This window comes from Petaurus breviceps, unplaced genomic scaffold (genome assembly GCF_028583685.1).
Source record: "Petaurus breviceps papuanus isolate PSGF00001 unplaced genomic scaffold, PetGlider_PUasm1.0 355, whole genome shotgun sequence".
Taxonomy (NCBI): Eukaryota; Metazoa; Chordata; class Mammalia; order Diprotodontia; family Petauridae; genus Petaurus; species Petaurus breviceps.
The window spans coordinates 1,711,093-1,733,239 of NW_027186289.1; the positions used below are offsets into that span (position 1 = coordinate 1,711,093).

Here is a 22,147-nt window from a genome sequence, read left to right on the forward strand (position 1 = left end):
AACAAAAAACCAACACAATTCCAATTCCTCTCTACAACATTGCATAGTCTGGCTGAAAATATTTCCACAACCGTAACTGAAAATGCTCTTCTCTTTTTGCATTTTAAATTAATTACCTTTCTTTCAAGAGGTGAGTGGCATGTTCTTTCTTTTGGACTTTTAGTTTATCAAGGCATTGATCAGAATGCTGAAGTCTTTCAAATTTTGTACCCATTTTGACCTTATTTTGGTATACAAGGTAAGATGTTGGTCTATGTCTACTTTCTGCCATGATTTTGTCAAACAGGGAGTTCTTATCCCAGAAGCTGGAGTCTTTTGGTTTATCAAACAGTAAATTACTATGTCTTGTGTACTTAACCTCTCCCACTGACCTACCACTCTGTTTCTTAACCAGTATCAAGTAGTTTTGATGATTGTGTTCTATGATACAGCTTTAGATCTGTTACAGCTAGACCAACTTCATTATATTTCTTTTCAATAATTCCCCTCATATTCTGGAACTTTTGTTCTTCCAGATGAATTTTGTAAAATTTTCTAGCACTTTAAAATAGTTTTTGGTAGTTTGATTGGTATGGCACTGAATCAGCACGTTAATTTAGGTAGAATTTTAATTTTTATTATATTAGCTCAGCTTACCCATGAGCAATGGATATTTTTCCAGTTATTTGGATCTGACTTTATTTGTGTGAAAAACATTTTGTAAATATGTTCGTATAGTTCCTGGGTTTGTCTTGACCCATGGACTCCCAAATATTTTATAGTTATATTGATTACAGTTACATTAAATGGAACTTCTCTTTCTAGCTCTTGCTGCTGGGTTTAGTTATTAATATACAGAAATGATGATGATCTATGTGGGCTTATTTTAATATCCTGCAATTTTACTCAAGTTGTTAATTATTTCAAGAAGTTTTTAGTTGGTTCTTTAGAATTCTCTAAGTATATCATCATATTATCTACAAAGGGTGATAGTTTTGCTTCTTCATTGCCTTTCTTAATTCCTTCAATTTCTTTTTTCTTCTCTTATTGCTAAAGCTAACATTTCCAGTGAAATACTAAATAACAGTGGTGATAATGGCCACCCTTATTTCACCCTTGATCTTACTGGAAATACTTCTAGCTTTTCCACATTTGATATAATACTTGCTGATGGTTTAAGATAGGTGCTACTTATCATTTTAAGGAAAACTCCATTGATTCCTATGTTCTAGTATATTTAATAGGAATGGGTGTTGTTTTTTTGTCAAAACCTTTAATTGTATCTATTTAGATAATCATCTGGTTTTTGTTAGTTTTGTTACTGATATGGCCAATTATGCTGATGGTTTTCCCATTATTGAACAAGTCCTGCATTCCTGGTATAAATCCCACCTAGTCACAGAGTATTATTGTCCTGATAAGTTGCTGTAAATTCTTTGCTAATATTCTATTTAAAATTTTTGCATCTGTATTCATTAGGGAATTTGATCTATAATTTTCTTCCTCTGTTTTAGCTCTTCCTGGGTTTAGGAATCAGCACCATATTTGTACCATGAGAAGAATTTGGTAGGATTCTTTGCCTATTTTTCCAAATATTTTATATAGTATTGGACTAAATAATTCTTTAAATGTTTGGTAGAATTCACTTGAAATCTATCTGTCCCTGGAGATTTTTTCTTTGGGATTTCATTGAGGGTTTGTTCAACTTCTTTTTCTGAAATGGAGTTAAGTATTTGATTTCCTCTTCCTCCTGTTAATCTGGGCAATTTATATTTTTGTAAATATTTATCCAATTCACTTAGTTGCTCAGATTTTTATAATACATTCTTCTCCAACCTTTTACTTTTATTCTGTGTATATCTCTCTGCTTCAAATGTGCTTCTTGTAAACAACATATTGTGCAATTATGATTTTTAATCCACTCTGCTGTCTGCTTTTGTTTTATGTGAGAGTTTATGATTCCTGTGTCTTTCTCTCCATCCTATTCCACCACCACCACCACCACCTCCATTTATGGTTTTCCCTCTCCTTTCTCCCTTTCCCTCCTCACCAGTATTTTGCTTCTGACTACTACCTCCCTCAATCTGCTCTCCCTTCTATCATCCACTCCCTTTTCTTTTCCCATTTCACATACTACTTCTTCTCTCCCTTTTTTCCACCCCCCCCTTTCTTTCTCCTCCTACTTTATATAGGGCAAGATAGATTTCTATACCCAATTGTGTTTGTCATTCCCTCTTTCGACCAAATCCAAAGACTGTTGACTCTCTCTTGCATACCTCCCTCCCTTCTTTCCCTCTGCTGTAATAGGTCATTGCGGGGCGGCCAGGTGGCTCAGCGAGTAAGAGCACCGGCTCCAGTGTTGGGATGACCTGGAGATCGAATCCCGGGCTCAGACACTTAGCACCCACCCAGAAACACCTGGCCGTGTAACCTTGAGCAAGTTACTTAACCCCGATTGCTTAAAAAAAAATAGATCATTGCACCTCTTCTTGTGATACAATTTACCCTTTTCTGCCACCTTCTTTCTTCTTCTCAGTGAAATATTTTTTTCACTTTTTTCACTACTTAATTAATATTTTAATCATCATATCAAGTTCAACTTACACCCATACCTTTTGCCTATATATACCCCTTAGAAATACTATAATTAAGATATAGTTCTCAAGAGTTACAAGTATCACTTTCCTGTGTAGGGCTATAAACATTTTAACCTTATTGAATGATACCTTTTTTCCCTTTCCTGTTTATCTTTATGCTTGTATTCAGTCTTGTATTTGAAGATTGAATTTTCTGTTCAGTTCTGGTTTTGTTTTTTTAACCAGAAATGATTGAAAATCCTCCATTTCATTGGATGTCCAGTTTTCCCCTAAAAGATTATACTCATTTTTGATGGATAATTGATTCTTGGTTTTTATCAAAGCTCCCTTGCCTTCCAGAATATCATGTTCCAGCACCTCTGATCCTTTAATATAGAAGCTGCTAAGTCCTGTATAATTCTGACTGTTGTTCCATGATATTTAAATTTTTTCTTTCTGGTTGCTTGCAGTATTTTCTCCCTGACCTGAAAATTCTGGAATTTTACTACAATATTCCGTGGAGTTTTCATTTTGGGATCTCATTCTGGAGGCGATCTGTGGATTCTTTCAATGACCATTTTGCCCTCTGGTAACCTCAAGTCCATTTTCCTTGATAATTTTGAAGGATGCTTTCCAGGCTCTTTTTCATCATGGTTTTTCAGGTAGTCCAATAATTCCCAAATTATCTCTCCTGGATCTATTTTCCAAGTCACTTGTTTTTCCACTGAGATATTTTACATTTTCTTCTTCTTTTCATTTTGTTTGACTGATTCTTGAAGACTAATAGATTCATTAGCTTCCACTTGTCTGATTCTAATTTTTAAGAAATTATTTTCTTCATTTAGCTTTGGAACCTCCTTTTCCATTTGGCCAATTGTATTCTTTAAGGAGTTGTTTTCTTCAGTCACTTTTCCTCTTCCTTTTTCCAAACTGTTGACTCTCTCTTGCATACCTCTCATTTCTTTTCCAGTATTTCTTCTACCTCTCTTTTTTTGACTATTAAAATCCTTCTTGAGCTTTTCCAAGAAGACTTTTTGGGCTTGATAACAATTCATATTCCCCTTTGGGTTTCAGATGTAGGTGTATTGACATTTGTTCTCTTTTGAGTTTATATTTTGATCTTCCCTGTCCCCATAAAAACTCAATGGTCGGTGTTCATTTTTGCTTCTTGTTCATCTTGTTTGCCTATTTTATGACTTTTAACATTGAGCTCTCCTATTGGAACACAGGGGGCACTATCCCCAGTTTCTTGTGCTGGGTGCCAAGGGCCTGGTCACTAGCTTTGTGAGCTAGGGTCTCAGATGTTGACCACTGGAAGCTGGAATCTTCTGGCACCTTACCTAATCCTGAACTGTGGGCCCAGTGGTGGTGCCTGCCATATGCTATGGCCAGGTGGGGTTCTTCTGTGTTTCCTTGGGGCTACACTGAAGCATGTGGAGGTCTACAAAGAAATGGAGGCAGGGGGAGGGCATTCTCCTACCTCCAGTTCAAGGCCAAGCTCGGGCAGGATAATGTCACAGGATTCAGCCTCAGTTGTTTTGTCCTGGTTCCAGTTCTGTTCAAATTAAAGTAGATCTTGTTTTCTGGTTCTGCTTAATTCATTAGTTTATATGCAATAGCAGCAACTACAATGATAACAGTAGTAATAGCTAGCACTCTTACAGGATTGTAGGATTTGCAAAGCACCTTATGAATATTATTTTATTTTCCCCTCACCACACCCCTGGAAGATCGATGCTGTTGTCATAATTCTGATTTTACAGATGAAGGAACTAAGGCAGACACAGATTAAGAGACAGAACCAGCAAGTGTCAAAGGCTGGATCTGAACTCATCTCCCTGATTCTGGGTCCAGCATTCTATCCGCTGTGTCACTTGGGGCCTTCCCAGGGGTCTCTGTATTCAGCTTTCTTATGGCACAGGAACATATTCCATTGCATTCATGTAAGGAAACTTTCTTTGTTCTTGCTATCGGGTCATTTCAGGAGTGACCTTTGTGACTCTTCATGATTCCATGTGGGGTTTTCTTCCCAGTGATGTTGGACTACCATTTCCTTCTCCAGCCTATTTTGTAGATGAGGAATTGAAGCAAATAGGGTTAAGTGACTTGCCCAGGGCCACACAGCTAGTAAATGTCTGAGACAAGATTTGAATTGAAGTCCTCCTGATTCCAGGCACAGTACCCTATCCCCTGCACTACCTAGCTGCCCAAAAGTTATTTCTCAGTTCCCAAACTGATGGGCATTTGCTTGGTTTTCAGGTCTTTACTGCTAGAAAAAAAACTGCTGAAAATTTTGGGCATATGTGGGGTTCTTCCATCTGTCATTGACCTTGCTGGGATATATGCCCTCCAGTGGCATCTCTGACTCCCAATATAGAGATGTTTCTGTCTCTTCATACATTTCCATGTTTTTACAGAGTGCTGGGAACAATCCACATCTTCACCAACAATGGAGTGGGCCTGGATTGGCACAGCCCCTCCACCTTTTACTTTCACACCATCTTTGTTCTAACATGGTCACTCTGAGGTGAAAACTCAGAGTTGTTTGGATTTGGATTTCTCTAACTATTAGTGGCCACTGTAGCTGTTGCAGTGTATAGACTGGGGGACTGGAGTCAGGAAGAGGCATCTTCCTGAATTCAAATCTGGCCTCAGACACTTCCTAGCTGTGTGACCCTGGGGAAGTCACTTAGCCCTTTGACCTTAACCCACTGGAGAAGGGAATGGCAAACTGCCTGAGAATAGTCACCAAGAACATCCTGTGGATTGGTGTGCTGTGGTCCAGAGGGAAAGGGAGGGTCAAACAAGATGGACCAAGAACAATGTGTCAGGCACAGTGCTAAACACAGGGGATACAAAGAGGCAAAAGACAGTCCCTGCCCTCGGGGCGCCCCCAGTCACATGGGGGAGACAACATACAGATGCTCACATAGTGAGCTATGTGGAGCATAAATAGGAAATAATTAACACTGGGATACAGAGGGGTTGGAAAGGGAGGATTAAAGGAAGCCAGGAAGCTCAGTGGTCAGAATAGAGGAGGGACAATGTCCCAGGCAAAGGGCCTGCCAGAGAGATGGAGGGTCTTGTGAGCGAAACCTCCAGGGGACCAGTGTCACTGGATGGAGGAGGACAGGTGGGGCAGAAAGGAGTAAGATGACTGGAAATGTGGGAGAGGGCTAAACGACATGCTGGGACATGGATGCCAAGCAGGGGGTTTTGTATTTGTTTGTGGAAGCAATAGGGAGCCACTGGACTTTATTGAGTGGGAGAGGGGCGGTGACCTGGTCAGACCTGCACTTTAGGAAAATGACTTTGGGGCTGGACCAGAATGGGGAGAGACTAGAGGCAGGCAGAGCCCCTCCCCCAGCAGCTATTGCGATAGTCCAGGGGTGAGGTGATGCCGTTTTTGTTAAATGTTGATTGAGAAAGCTTAATGTGGAGTATAAAGGTGAATGATTCCAATTCATTAATATATTATAGGGAAGAAGGTATCTTGGGTAAGTGGGGAAGGTAACTGGCTATAGGTCTTTGTCTCCTCTCCTCCCGCATGAAGAATAACTAAGTTCTCTAGGGAGCCCTAAATATGCTTCAGTCCGGGATATAGGAGGGTCTGGAATCAGATCCTCCAATTCAAAGTAAGAAGGGGTATTTGCTTGGAGGCATTTCTCCGTTATTGGGGGAGGGGAGCAGCTCTGACCCCAGGCCACCTAACCTAGACTGGACATTCTACCCTCTCCCTACCTGCCCACACACACCTGGGCTGGGAGGAGACAGATCTGGGCAGAGCCCTATTTAACCTTGCCTCCCTAGGAAGGCAAATGGGTGGAGGGGGAAGAGATGTAGATAATGGGACTTATGGAAGGTTGTAGGACAGATTCCAGGGAGCAGATGCCATCTCTCTTCATTCACCTCTTTAGCCAAACTGAGAAGACATCTAAGAACCTGGAGTCTTTGGCCAGAGAAAGTAAGTCTGGGTCTCAGGTGCCCCCCTCAAACCCTGGTCTTGGCAGCCCCCCAGGTATCTGCCCTCTCCCTGTTGTAAGGTAACCCAAATCACATGCCCCCTGACTTGGAGCCCACCATTAAGCCCCTTTATATTTGTCTTTGTCTTTATCCTAAATCCTGTAACTGCTTGTAACAGCTTAAAGGCCTAGTCCTGGCTAAGAGTCACCCAAGGCATAGTCCCCTGCTCCCTTAGCTTTCCTTAAGTCAGAACTGCCCTAAATCAGTAAGCCTTGAATCAGGATTATGGTGCATGTCTGTTATATAGAGATCATGGGGCAAGTCTATCCCATGCAAGAGACCACCCTGTTCCAGGATACTGACCAAGCAGGGTCCCCCACACCCTTCACCCAGAATATGACCCTGGCCTGTTCTATGACCCCAGCCTATTTTGGGAATTCCACTTCCCCTGTGCCCTCCACCCTGTTCTAGGAGGGACCCCTGTCACAAGGAAGGTCACGCCCCTGTACCCTTGCACCATGATTCCCAAATTAGCCCGAGCTATAGATCCAACCAGTGGCTGTTCTTGGCTTCTGTATGTCACTGCTTCTGAGAGCTCCCCTCCCCAATTGTGGTTTTTACCTTTATAAACTCAGTCTGCACCCCAATACAGGGCTTCCTGATTTTAGTGTAAACTCCAGACACGCTTGATCAAAAATCCACATCTAAATTTATCTAAAAACCCAGATCTCAGCTCTCTCTTATTCTCTTCACAACATTCCCCACCTCCTTAGGTAGACTGACCATCTCAGGACTAGGAAATGAAGCATCTCTTCAAAATTCTTTTAGTCTCATGCCCCCCCCCTCCCCAAGAATCCTTCTCCCTTCTAACCAAGAGAGAATACTTTACCTGCATTCCTCGAACTCACCCATGTCAGAAGGCTGCCTGGTAGAGTTAGGGAAGAGTTCTACCTTTGGAATCAGGACCTAGGTTCAAATCCAGCTTCTCAGGCCCCACTGATAGACTCTGTATAGTGCTTTGTATGTATGAGCTGGTTTGATCCTCAGAACAGCCCTGCCATGTAGGGGCTGTTGTTCCCATTTCACAGATAAATAAATTGAGGCTGCCAGGTGCAGTGACTTTCCCAGAGACTTAGCTAAGACAGGTCAGAGAGAGGATTCTTAACTGGGGTCTAACTGACTCCTGGTCCAGGGCTCTACCCACTTAGCCTTCACTGGTAAGTCACTGAATGTCAATGTTCTTCTCTGTAACATAAGGGGGCTGGACTTGGTAACCTCAAACTAAGCCCTTTTCAGGTATAAAATATATGTGCCTTTCTGTGATCTGGAAATCAGTTCAGGAAAAAACTCATAGACTTTTGGAATTGGAAGGATGTCAGAAAATAATAGTGGAATTGCAACTCTCTAGAAATCTGTGACCCAGGCTGGAATCCTGAATGTTCCTTAATGTTCCAGTAACTTGGACAGTCATTGACTGCTCTGGGCCTTTATCTTCCATGGTAAAATGAGGGCCTAGAGCTCTAATAGCCCCTCTGGTTCTAGTCCAGGGTCCTTTGAGAGCTGGTCTCTTAAAAAGTGGACTCCAGTCTGTGAAACCACCTCTGTCCCAGCTCAGTTCCCTGGTTCCCTGCTTCTCTCCTACCTTGGACAGCTCCTCAGCCTTGCTGGGGCCCGGGCTCCATTGGGAGAGTCCTTTAGACACATTGTTGGGACCTGAATGAATCCCCATCCAACCACCAGCTTTCTCCCCTGATCCAATTTTCCCAGACTGATTTTATTCCTGTGGAGTCTTTTTATTCTCCACTGTGCTGTGTTCTGCCCTTCTCTCAGGGACAGGCTCTGGCCTTTTGGTCATTCTCTCATAGCATCTTCAAATGAACAAACAGAAAATACTCTCCTCCCTTCCCCCTAGCACTGACCTATTTTCAAAAATTATTCCCAGAAGCCTTTTTGACCTTAGCACAGAACCTGGCACATAAAAGATGCTGGATTTTATTGGAGGGGGGGCCATTTTAGAGGTTTCCAATCATGCCTGACTCTTTGGGACTTGTGGGTGTTCTTGGAAAAAATACTAGTGATTTGTCATCTCCTCCAGTTCATTTTAGAAACAAGGAAAACCTGAGGCAAATAGGGTTAAGTGACTTATCCAGGGTCACACAGCTAGTGTCCAAGGTTGGAATATGAACTTAACTCTGACTTCAGACTAGGCACTCTGTCCTCTGTTTAATCAATGTTTATTGATTGATTGGCCTCTTCAAACTTATTGGCTGAGGGGGCAGGGGCATTGGTGATCTCTGAGGATCGTTCTCAATCTAAGACCCTAGGAGACTTGGTGAGAAATGTGCTTGCAAAAGAATAAGATATTAATAAACCCAGGAAGGCATTTAATTTCATTCTTGCAAGAGCGAGTAACCTAACATAGTCACATTTGTTTAAGGCAAATACCCAAATTTTTAAAACTTGCCCTGATTCACATTTCCCTCCCCTGCTCCCACTGTCTGGGAGTAGCAGGGTTCCCAATGTATCCAGATGCCTAAAACCCACCCAGGTGGGTCTCAGCCTCCGATTACATTCCACATTTCAGCCCCACTTTGACAAGTCATAAATTCTTTTAAAGGTGCATAAAGGTGGATAAACACTTGTGCTTGGTTCTCCTCCTTGTTGGACTGATAACCAAGGGCTCCATAAGCTCTTAGAAAATCGTTCCTCTGATCTGACCTGATCTCCTTTGCTCCCTGCCCACCTCCTTCCTTCCCCAGGAATATTTCAGGCCTTGGGTCTTATTAAGGGCTATTAAATTGATATGAAATTATTATCAGTAACTAATTCTCGATCATCTCCATAATGGGAACTGGCTGGGTGTAACAGTGGTTTGTGCTGAACCTCAGTCAGCTAGACTCAAGTTCAATCCCTGCCTCAGATACCCATCAGCCATGTCAGGTGACTTGATCCCTTAGCTTCAGTTTCCTCATCTATATGTCCCAGACTCTGCACTGTGGTGCAAAGGAGAAATAGTGTCTTGTTTTAAGCAAATTGAAATGAGTGTTGGGGAATTCCTTAGCCCAGAGGTCCTAGGAACTTTCCTTGTTGGGGTGGTTGGGTAACAGAGACAGGAGGTCAGATGATTTGGGTTTGAGGAGAATGTTAACCTTGGTCTCAGGTGTTGGAAAGTTTGTTTCAGTGGAGATGTTTTCCCTTGCCCAGAATGTCTGGTGGGGCCAGGGGAGGTAGGTCTCTAGTTAATTCCCTCAGAATATCTTGGTGGGGACTTCCCAGTTATTGGAGGTCTCTTCAAGATAAAATCAGTGGGCTTGTGCTGTGAAAAAAGGTACAACTGAGGCTCTGTCTCTGTTTTCATAAACCTGTAAAGAAGCTCAGTTTCTTTGATATCTGAGGTAACTCTTTCTGGAGAGAAGCTATTTCCCCCAAATTCAGTTTATTTCTTCCACATTAGCAACCTAGAAGCCATTCCTGACTCTGCTCTGTCTTAGCTCCCTTTCCCAATAGCACATTAGGTGTTAAATCTTCTGTTCATCCTTTTAATTTATCTAAGTCTGAAGGTGGTATATTGTCATCTCCAAGTATTGCAGTTTTGGTGTCTATTTTTGCCTTTCAGTTTTTTCTCTCAAGAACTATCTGTCCCTGTCCCTTCTGCTGTTTTGCTGAACCACATTGGAATACTGGCTACAGAAAGAATTCTTTTTTATGGGGCCAAGTAAGCAGTACTGCCTATATGGGCCACCTCCACTCAAAGGACCTGTCCAGGAACTTAACTAACTTAATAAGCATTGGGGGAAAATTTATGCCAAAGGTGACAGATCTCTACAGGTCTAAAGTTCAGTCCTCCCCTCATCACTTTCACTCAGTAAATTCCAGTGCCTCCCACAATATCTATGTGCAATTATAGATGCATCTGTTTGCTATTTCACAGCTCTTCAGAACCTGAGCCCAGATATCTTCCAAGTTGGTTACACACAGTTCCTCTTTGTCAGCACTGAGCTACCAAACTGGACTTTTGGCTTCTGCTCCTTTGTGATGCTCCTTCACAGGCTTTGTATTTACCCTGGTGGTTCCCATGGTTAGAAAGCCATTGTTAGGATGTCCTTAAAATCCCTGAGTTCCCTTGAAAAACTCTAAAAAAGTTCTTTTTTTTTAAGCAATTGGGGTTAAGTAACTTGCTCAAGGTTACATGGTCAGTTATTTTGTGTGGGTGCCAAGTATCTGAGGCCGGAACCAATCCCAGGTCTCCCGACGCCAGGGCCAGCATTCTTACTCACTGGGCCACCTGGCCTCCCCTTCCAAAAAAGTTCTTAATTCTCAACTGAGCAGTAAGTTTTACCACAAGCCAAGCAGGTATGTAGAAATATGTGTAAATAGGTGACAATATAAATCTGTAGAGAAGTGAGTAAGAAGGTGTATATACTCCTTTCGGCTTTATTTTTCATCCCCAAACTTTCCCTTTCCTCTCCAGTTGAGGAAATGGGAACCAAGGTGTTATTGCCTTCTGCTCCAGTAGCTGAAGGATAAGTGTCATCCCTAAGGCTTCACAGCCCAGCCCAGGAACATTTTCAACCAGAGTCCCTCCCTGCCCCCCCCTCCCCATTGCCATATAAGGTCCCAGAAGGTGAGGACTTCAGATTTTCAAATCTCCTCCCCTACTCTGAAAGGAATTAATTAAACCCCTCCTGGATTGCTGGCACAACTGCATCTGACCAGCTAAGTTTTGCCTCTGGTCCTTCCCATGTTAGAAACCTGTACAGTAAAGTTCTGTTGATAGTTGCCATCCCCAGTTTTACCATTGGGTCACAGCTGCCTGATCTACGTCTCACCCACAGTATCAGGTGGAGGCAGAGCTCTGGGTCTGGAGCCATTGAGGCTCTAACTGGTCTCCTCCCATCTGGGCTCCCAAGCCCCTTCTGCTCCTGGGTCCTTCTAGGAGGATGGGGGAGGGGCATGAGGCCAAAAAGAAGTAGTTGAGGAGGGTGGCAGGTCCTCTTCCTGCTCAGAAGTTGTAATGGGAATGCAAATTTAAAGATCTTCCCTGCCCCTAGGCTAAAGTGCACCTGGAGCCTGGGGTGGGAGGCTTGTTTTTCAGTAGATACTTCTTGATTGGCCAGTGGGTCAATAAGGTTGTTACATTCTCTGAGCCAGGAGAAGGCTATATAAGCCCTGATGTGAGGCTTTGTTTTGGAGCTCACTTTGAGAAGTGTTCTGTGATTTGATATGGATTATGGGAAGCCGTTGTCCTGAGCCCCCCGGCTTTGAAAAAGCCCAGATGTTGAAACCCAGATGTTGACTGGGTATGGATGTAATGGCTGAACAGTTTGGAAAGCTGTCTACTTGATCTGTTTCTGTCTTGATTATTCTGCCTGTATACTTTGAAGTTCAGGGTGCTGACCTTTTTCCCCTGAATGACGTAAACGATATATGTTTGACTGATTAAAGTAAGCTTGTTAACCCATTTTGAGTTGCTTTCCTTTATCAAAGCAGATCTAAGAACCTGTGCGATCAGCCACCCTGGGGACGCTGGGGTACTTGCTACTACAGAAGTTCACTTCCAAACCTGACTCTCCCTGCTGCCCTGCCCCCCTGGTGGAGCCTCTCCCCTGAGGGCAGGGCAGGGCCTTTGTACCTGCTCTGAGAGTTCACCTTCAGTCACTCCAGCATCTTTCCTAGGAAGAGAAATCAAGTCAATGTTTCTTCCACCCTGAGGTTCTTTTCCTTCCCCAGGTCAGCTTGCTGTGGACCAACGCCTAGTCCTAGGAGAGAGACCAAGGAGAATGGCCCCTAGGGCCCAGAGACCCTCATCCCAGGTGAGTGAAGTCCATCCACAGACCTGACCAGCATCAGCCAAGGTGGAATCCAAGAGAGCCAAGGAAGCTTAATCCCCTTTTACAGAAGGGGAAAATGAGGCAGCCAGAGATGAAGTGACCTGCCCTGGGTTGCAGATTCAGCCAGTGTCTGAGACTATAATGGACTTCCTGATTCCATCCACATTTTCCTTCCAGGGATTCAGATGAAGGCCCAGTGAATGTGAATGAAGCCTTAGTGAAGGAATGTTAAATTGGCAAAGCTTGTCACATGCTTGGGGTCCTAGAAGGGCCTTCCTGTCTCCCCAGTTGAGGCCCTGGCAGTGACTGTGACTTGATTCCAGTGACAGGTAATAACTGGCAGGGGTGGGATCTGAACCCAGGACTCAGGAATCTCAGGCCAGTGGGCAGTGGGTTGTTTGCCATTGCTTCATGCTGGCTCCCACACACACCTGTGTACTAAGACGTGTGTGTGCATGCTGAGGGAAAGCACAAAGCACTCTGTGAAGGGAGAGAAATAAAGCCTCTGTCCCTGAGGAACATCCATCCTGGGTGGGGTGGAGGGCATGGCGGCAGAGGGTTCCTGGCAGAAGATGGACCTGTTAGCAGGATGTTACTGAGCCAGTCTGTGCTCTGAGAATGACAGAAACAGCAGGCCAGAAACAATGCCATTAAGCAGGCATCTGACTAATGAATTTCATTAGGAGACACAGACTGGCAAATCATAATTTGATTCTGAAAGGGCAGGCAGAGGAGGGCAGGACTCTAGGGATTAGGAAGACTGCCCCAGGGTTGATTGGCAGGAAGCAGAAACCCTTGGAGCTGAAATCTTTCTGCCTTCTCCCTGTGGATCCAAGGTCTCTGTGCCTTCTTCCCTTGAAGCTGAGATCTCTCTGCCTTCTGGGAGTCAGCCCTGCACCTGCAGGTGCCAGGTAGGTCTGAATGAGGGGCCTTCCCCCCCCACTTCTGACTGGCCTTTCCATTGGGCCTCATCTTCCCCATCTGGCCTGTCGCTGACTGTCCTCCAGGCTTGTCAGGAGCAGGCCTCCCTCCAAGCCTTGGCTCTGGGCCTTGCCCCTACTGCTTGTCCAGGCTCCCTGTCATGTCCCAGAAGTGCTAGGTGAGTGCAGTCCATCCACAGACCTGATCACCATCAGCAAAGGTGGAATCAGAGAGAGCCAAGGAAGCTTCATCCTGCTAGACTCAGGTTGTCCTTTTGTCAGCAGAGCAGAAATTGTCCTCCTGGTTCTGCTCATGGCCTGCCTCAGGCCACACAAGTCTTCCCTGGTCTTTCTGAATGTTTCCCAATTACCATTTCTTGGGTCCAGTCAGTAAGCATTTAGAGAGTGGCTCCTCTGTGCCAAGCACTGTGCTAACGGATTGGTTGTGCAAAGAACTTTTAAAAAATGACAGGCCCTGCTCTCCATGAGCTCAGTCTGATTGGGAGAAAATATGTCATCATCTGTGTGCAGACGAGCTCTGTACAGAATGGAGGGAGGCGCCATGAGAGGGAAGGGACCAGAACAGCTTATTTTCAGGGGAGATGTTACCTGAGATGTAAAGGAAGCCAGGAGGCCGAGGTGAGGGGGGAGGACATTCCAAGTGTGAGACACAGCCATTGGGAAGGCTCAGGGTCAGGGGCTGGAGGGGCTGGGTCAAGGGTCAGCCAGGAGGCAGGTGTCTCTGGGGCAGAGAGAAGAGGACCAAGGTGGAATGGACTGGAAAGGGTTGAGGGGCTGGTGGCATGGGAGCAGCTGTGTCCCAAGAGCCATATAAATATTGTCTCATTTAATCCTATTGTGACAATTGTTAGGGTCCTTGCCAGGGACAGGCCGAAAAAGGGAGCACAGGTCACAGACATACAGTAAACTGTGGTTCATTGATCCACTCAAGAATGTGACAGGCTCCCTGATGAACATGTGTATCTCACAGTTCCACAGAGGCCAGAGTTGGATCTCCTCCTGAGCTACATGACCCTCCCTTTGGGTAGGAACCCTGAGGTGTTGTAGGCAGCCTTACAAAGATGTTTGGGGTAAGATGAGGTTAGGGGACAGAGAGAGGGAAAGGACATTTTTATGAAAAGAAAAGAAATGTGGAGATAGAGATAGAGTCAGGAAGGTCTGTTACAAAGTTCTTTAGCATGGCTACTTCCAAAGAAAATGGCAGCTGCTTATTTAAGCAGGTAATTCATCATCATTTGCTAAGCCCTTTGTGCCTTCTTAGACAGAATAACAGAAAAGGAAGTGAGTCCTGTGAGTTTTCTCAGAGACTGGGAGAAGGGAGGTACTGAAGGGGACACCAAGGACACTGACCTCAGAACAGCCAGTATAAGGAGTCAGTCATAGTTTCTCAAAAATTCACTTATAAAAACCATTGCCCACTTGCCATGTGAAAGCCTCAGTGATCAGCTTTGGTGAATATGAGTGCCAAAGATGTGAGTGTGCTTCCCAGAGTTAAAGAAGGAAATGGATTGGCAGGAAGGGGGGAGCTGGGGTTGGGGTGTGTGTGACCAGAGAGCAGCATTGAGGGGACACGGCTTGGGCTGGTTGAGGTGAACTCTCTCCAATCAGGTGAGAAGGCCTGATGGGGGAGGGGGGGAGGGAGAGAGACACGCTCTGGAGGGCTCATTGAAGCAGGAATCATGGCCTGAAGGTGGCATCAAAAGACTACTTCTTGGTCTTTGAAGGCTAGTCAGTCACAGTACAGGTAGGCCATCTGACCTTTCTGACCTCCTGGCTCAGTCCTACCTGGGAACTGCAAGCCCAGCACTGCATTTTTAGGAGATATATTTATCTCAGGGAAAAGGACTGTTTATTCCAGCCAGGGAGTCTGCCAGGAGGAGGAGACAAAGGCAAAAGTTGCCTTAGAAATGTGGGCCATATATAAAGCAGAAGGCCCTATGGGCCTCAGAGAACCGAGGCCTTTCTGAGAAGGTCCACCAGTCTCTTTCTGCCTCAGTCCTGAGGCCCCAGGATCATCCTGTTTCTCCATTCACTTTCATGGCTAGAAACTCAAGCCTCTGCCTTCTTCTCTACTCCTATTCCTGGTCTCCATCAGCTGCAATGCGGACCCCTCTTCTACCTTGCCCTAGCCCTGGTGCACCCACTTCCACTCCAAGGCTCACATTCTACCTGAATCAAAATGCAAAACACTGGTTCCGCATGAAAGCTCCTCTTCCCTCATCTGTCCATCAACTCCCATTCTCCCTGCTTCATTCTATCTGGGGACTGAGTCCCTTCTGCTTCTGAGTAGAAAGACTGCCACAAGAAAACTCTGGCATGGGCGGCTAGGTGGCGCAGTGAGTAAGAGCTCCAGCCCAGAATCAGTTCTGGCCTTGGACACTTAACACCCACACACAAAAAAAAAACTAGCTGTGTAACTTTGGGCAAGTTACTTAACCCCAATTGCCCTCCAAAAGGAAAAAAAAAAAAACCAAACCGGGGCAGCCAGGTAACACAGCGAGTAAGAGCACCGGCCCCAATGTTGGGATGACCTGGGGATTGAATCCTGGCTCAGACACTTAGCACCCACCCAGAAACACCTGGCTGTGTAACCTTGAGCAAGTTACTTAACCCCAATTGCTTTAAAAAAAAAAAAACCTCTGGCAGTATACTAATCCACAGGAGTGAGCCCTATATTTTGAGGTCCTGGCAGCAAATGGACCTGAGTTTGTCCTAAACTAATTTATGATATGATCTCCTCTAAAAGTCACATGGATACTTGGGATGTTTTACCCTCTATCAGAAGGTCATAAATTCATGCAAAATACTCTTAAAATTGGGTGTTAAGGCCATCTGTTCAGAGATTATAAAGATAAGAGTGAAGAACATCATTGGAACAAAATGACTCTCTCCTGGTGTCTGAATACAATCAGTCTGGAGCAGGGGTGGGGCACCTGTGACCTTCTGGATTCATAAATGCGGCTTTTTAACTGAATCCAAATTTTACCGGACAAGTCTGTCAGATTTGGCCATTAAAGTATCAATGCTCAGTTTGCAGAGAGAAAGGAAGGATGAACGCTAAGCTGTGTAAAGGGTTAAGGAGTGAGTAGAGGGCAGCAAGTAGGTAGAGCTCTGGGCTTGGAATCAGGAAGGCTCCTGGGTATGAGTCTAAATCTGGCCTCAGACACTTACTAGCTGTGTGATCCTGAGTCACTTAAGTCAATTAACTCTGTTTGCCTCAGTTCATCATTTTTAAAATGAGCATGAGCAGGAAAAGGCAAACCATTTCTCTTAGAAAATCTCCAATGGAGTCAAAAATGGTCAGATACAACTAAAACAACAATGATGTCACGCACTGTGTTAAGGCTCAGGGATCCAAATACAAAAGAATAAAGACTGTTCTGTCCCCATAGAGATTACCTTTGCAGTGGGAAGATAAATATACCACAGGAAGAGATTTTGGGCAGAAGCCACCGGGACAGGCTGGCAAAGTCAGTGAGACGTTCCAGAGTAGGGCACAAGGTGCAAGTGTGGAGATGTGTGAGCTGACCCTCTTCTCATGTAGGTGTTTGGAGGCCATGAGCTCAGCCCGTGGTGGGGAAGAGAGAATGTGGGAGGATGGGGAGGAAAGAGATGGGCAAGGGCCTCTGGTAAGGGCAAGTTAGGGATTCCAGAGATGAAGAAAAGCATGGCCTTCCTGTAGTGATTGTCCACATCATGAAAAGAATGGAATGAAGAGGCATGACTCAGAACACCTAACAAAAAGAAATGTAAATTCTTGGGAATCTAAAAAATACCAGGAAAAGACTAAAATATTCTTTAATTGCTCAGAAGTTCAATAATACACATGAAGAAAAAATATCAACACAAGATAAATCAGAAGTCTTCTATGAAATCAAAATGCTGAAAATGTGAAGAGATTTTAATCTACAAGAAAGAGAATTGCTGCACAATAATCCAACTTCTTAAACAGGGAGTCATACCATTCTGCTAGAAATGAAAAGGATCAGATCCCAAGCACTTTGGCTGAACACCTGTTTTGCATGCAGCAGATTGGAATCCAAGGATGTGAAGAAGTGGCCACTTTCTTGTCCAATCACCATCAGTCTGTCTCTTGACTTATTCTTTTGATTCCCTAACCCTCACCCCAGTGTTCTAGACTTGTAGCAGAATGTTGAAATAATTTATTTTTCATGAACTGTCAATGTCTTTCTTATACATTAGTTCAATCTCTAACCCCACTTGATAAAATTTTACATTTTTAATGAAGGAAGGAAGCCTTCTTTCCCCACATAGTTATTCTTATTTCTCTATAATTAAATATTAAGATGAATGAATGTTCCATGAACAATTGAAAGCAATCGTAAAGCAAAACAGATGTCTGAGTATGACTCATCATACCCAGGGTCATCTCAACACTCAGTATAAAAATAGAGAACTCTTCTGCACTTGGCTGCAAATGGTTTCATAACACTCAGTTGAGGTCAAATTGTGAGAAATCTCTCCTTAGAATTCTTTTCATGGAATATTCTTAATATGTCACTTAGGACACATGACCTCCCTATCTCCTCCACAGATCCTTGTGCATCACTCATAGAGCACATATCTTGTTCCTAATTCCATCAGGAAAAGCATTGTCTAGTAAGACATTTTTCTAGCTTTTATTTTTCCATCATGATTCTCACTTCAAATGCAAAATGCTTTTCTCCAATGCAATATTCCATTGAGATCTTAATAACTGATTTCAAGTTTTGACTATAACACTCACAAAGGTTATATGAGCTGTAGGAAAATCCCTTCTCTTCATTCAGTTTCCTCTTCTAAGCTGATGAGGGTTGGACTAGTTGAATTCTGGAGTCTCTCTTTCAGCTCTAAATCATGTGACTTGATGGTTTAGGAGTTGGTGACATTCCAGGATGTGGCTGTGGACTTCACCGAGGAGGAGTGGGGCCTCTTGGACCCTTCTCAGAAAGAGCTGTACAAGGAGGTCATGCTGGAGAATGTCCAGAACCTGCTGTCCCTGGGTAAGGACCATTTCCTTTCTTTTCTTGATATTAATTGTCAGGCAAAATTAGCACAAGTGGCAGAGAATGGATCCATATTGGCATATCTCAGCCTCGAAACTATATTGAGTGCACAGTCTTCTGTGTACACCAACCCTACATCCACTTTGGTCTTGGCTTGTCAACTTTTCTAGCAAATTCATGTCATACCTTGATGCCATATCTCCTCTGTGAAGGTGTCTAACAACTTCACTGAAAATGTGATACTAAAAAGAATGGGAGGGAATTCTGGCAAGGTGGCATCATAGGACAGGAAATACTTGGCTCTCCAAGAATCCCCTTAAAGGAAGAAAACAAATTGCCTCAAACTCCAGACAGTATAAACTATCCGGGAGCCCAACTGCCAAAACAAAAACAGGAACTATATAAAACAAATTGTAAAAACCTTTATAAACAAATAAAATGAGGTTTAGATAATTGGGGAACCTTTCATCACTCATGGGTAGGCAGGACTAATGTAATAAAAATGACGATTTTATCCAGACTGATTTATATATTCAATACCATTCCAATAAAATTACCAAAATTATTTTTTACTCAATTAGATAAAATAGTAAGAAAATTCATTTGGGAAAACCAAAAGTCAAGAATGTATATCAAAGGAAATAATGGAAAAAAATGTCAAGGACAGAGGTTTAACAGTACCAGATCTTATGCTCTATTGTAATACAGTAAGTATCAAAACTCTCTGGTACTGGGTAAGAAATGGAAAAACAGAGCAACAGAAGAATGTATGCCTACACTGGCAAGTAAACATAATAAGCTTGTATTTGGAAGTGCAGAGACTTGATATTTTGGGATAAGAATTCATTTATTTAGTAAAATATTGTTGGGAAAACTGGAAAGCAGTGTGTCTGAAACTATACACACAAACACACACACACACATTCACACCTATTTGTATGTAACGGTGGCCAGCTCTGAGGGAAGGGAGAAAAAACAAGACATTGACATGATCATTCTGTTCCCAATTCAAAAGGAATAGGAAGCTGTCCAGAGTAGACTAGCAGTTTCATGTACAATGATCTTTTTTATATAACTATGTTACTGAAATGCTTTTTTCATTACATAAATTCAAAAAAAATTTTTTAAATTAATTTGTCAAAGAGGTAGAAATAGTTTATTTCAATGGCACGTGAATCCACATGATGTAAGCGCCACTGAAAACCCGTGATGGGCTATAAGCAGCCCTATTAGGGGCCAAATGGTCAGTTTCTCTAAGGCGCGCTTACTACCCGATATGGTAAAAACGTGGTTTCGTGACAATTTGTGGAATAGTTTTCAAAGTATATAATTCCTGGGAGTGCAGCTGTGGAAACGAACCCAGGGACCGGCAGACCCTACAGAGTTTTCATTCTTTCTTTAATATGTTTTACGTGTCCTCATCATTTTCATCAATGACGTTTATAAGTGTTATGGCCCAGATGAGTAAATGAGGTGTTCTACAACAGATCTCTGAAGGCTCCTCACTTCTTTTCTGCTGGAATGCTGCAAACCCTGTGTTGGCTCAGTTTTCTCTCCAAGTTAGTGACAAACTGTTCTCCCATGGAGAATCCCTCTAATCTGTTGGCATTGAATCTGGGAGCCATCTTGCCTTGTAGGGCTGCTGCTTTTGTTGAAAGTGAATGTTTAGCTTGGAGTGAATGAGTCTCTGATAGGTCCAGCCCTCTGGGGTGTACACCTCCTTTGTCACTCTTGTCAGCCTGCCTGTTTCTTCTTCTTACTATGATGCCATTTATTCTATGCCAATATTTGCTCTGAGAGTACCTAAAGTTTTGTTGCATTTAGATTGATGAGAAGGTAATGAACCACATAAGTCCCAATTAATCATTGCTATTACATATACTTATGTGTGTATATCTTTTGGTGTATATTTATTTAATTGTTTGTTTTCTTCAGATGTAGAGACCAAGTTTGAAGTAAATGAAGTGACTAGAAATCTTGGAATTTTTTTGGAAAAACATGACCTACAGAGATTCATGAGTGATGGTCCCTGGGACTTCATGTTGAGAGAAATCCATGACTCTAATATCAAGGTAGAGAGAAATCCAAAGAGTGACTGTGAAATTGATGAAATTGGAAAGAGATTCAGACAGTCTTCTGTTGCAAATCATTATAAGGAAATGACCTCAGGGAATGACTGTCTTCAGGATAGTGAATATAGCACAAGCTTTGTTGAACAAGTAGGGCTTTTTCAGTCCAATGAGAAGGCTCCTGAAATGACAGTGTATCCAGGTAATCAATGGGAAATGGCCTGGAACTGGAGTTCAGATCTCATGAGAGATCAGAAAAGTGATACCGGAGAAAGTCTTTCTGTAAATACTAAAAGTCAGAACTTTAAGCTCATTCCTCATCAGCAAATTCCCATTAGAGAGGAGCCCGGTGAATATAATGAATGTGAAACAGCCTCATCCCATCACTCAACTCTTCCTTGCCTGCCTAGATTTCAGCCTGGAGTGAAAAGATATGCTAGTCCTCAGTGTGAGAAGGCCTTTGGTTGCAACTCAGATCTTGATAGGACTCATAAGATTCATACTGAGGAGAAGTTTTATGAATGTGAGAATGCTATCTGCTATAAATCTTTCCTTATTGGCTATCAGAGAATCCACATGGGAGATAAAGTTTTTGAATGTAATCAATGTGGAAAGACTTTCAGAAAGGGCTCCTATCTTGCTGTCCATCAGAGAATCCATACTGGAGAGAAACCTTTTGAATGTAGTCACTGTGGAAAGACTTTTAGAAAGAGCTCCCATCTTGCTGCCCACAAGAGAGTCCACACTGGAGAGAAGCCTTATGAATGTAATCAGTGTGGAAAGGCTTTCAGAAAGAGCTCCCACCTTGCTGCCCATCAGAGAATCCACAGTGGAGAGAAACCTTTTGAATGTAATCAATGTGGAAAGACTTTCAGAACCAGCTCCCAGCTTGTTGCACATCAGAGAATCCACAGTGGAGAAAAACCTTATGAATGTAATCAATGTGGGAAGGGTTTCACAAGCAGGCAGATTCTTGCTGCACATCAGAGAATTCACAGTGGAGAGAAACCTTTTGAATGTAATCAATGTGGGAAAAGTTTCAGAATGAACTTCCATCTTGCTGCCCATCAGAGAATCCACAGTGGAGAGAAACCTTTTAAATGTAATCAGTGTGGAAAGACTTTCCTAGAGAGGTACCATCTTGCTGCCCATCATAGAATCCACACTGGAGAGAAACCTTATGAATGTAATTGCTGTGGAAAGGCTTTCACAAACAGGAGCAATCTTTCTGCACATCAGAGAATCCACACTGGAGAGAGACCTTATGAATGTAATCGATGTGGAAAGGCTTTCATAATGAGGCAGAGTCTTGCTGAACATAAGAGAATCCACACGGGAGAGAAGCCGTATGGATGTAATCTATGTGGAAAGGCTTTCACAACAAGGCAGAAACTTGTTGCCCATCAGAGAATCCACAGTGGAGAGAAACCTTTTGAATGTAATCAATGTGGAAAGACTTTCAGAACAAGCTCCCATCTTGCTGCCCATCATAGAATCCACAGTGGAGAAAAACCTTTTGAATGTAATCACTGTGGAAAGGCTTTCACACAGAAGTGCCATCTTGCTGCCCATCATAGAATCCACACTGGTGAGAAACCTTATGAATGCAATCAATGTGGAAAGGCTTTCACATACCGAGGCAATCTTGCTGCACATCAGAGAAATCACAGTGGAGAGAAACCTTTTGAATGTAATCAATGTGGAAAGGCTTTTATAGTGAGGCAGAGTCTTGCTGAACATCAGAGAATCCACACTGGAGAGAAGCCTTTTGAATGTAATCAG

The 22,147-nt window shown here is 43.3% G+C and overlaps 2 protein-coding genes and 1 pseudogene across 2 annotated transcripts in view; 1 reads left to right on the forward strand and 2 right to left on the reverse strand.

Moving 5' to 3' along the window:
- The window catches only part of LOC138168138 (zinc finger protein 665-like), a 552,079-nt pseudogene that overhangs the window by 463,099 nt on the left and 66,833 nt on the right, over nt 1-22,147 (reverse strand).
- The window catches only part of LOC138168139 (zinc finger protein 665-like), a 176,365-nt gene that overhangs the window by 89,259 nt on the left and 64,959 nt on the right, over nt 1-22,147 (reverse strand).
- The window catches only part of LOC138168165 (zinc finger protein 3-like), a 220,635-nt gene continuing 210,699 nt past the window's right edge, over nt 12,212-22,147 (forward strand). The window contains 3 exon segments of the mRNA XM_069097211.1: nt 12,212-12,331; nt 18,167-18,293; nt 20,232-21,256. Of these exon segments, the coding sequence (XP_068953312.1) occupies nt 12,212-12,331; nt 18,167-18,293; nt 20,232-21,256 (1,272 nt within the window).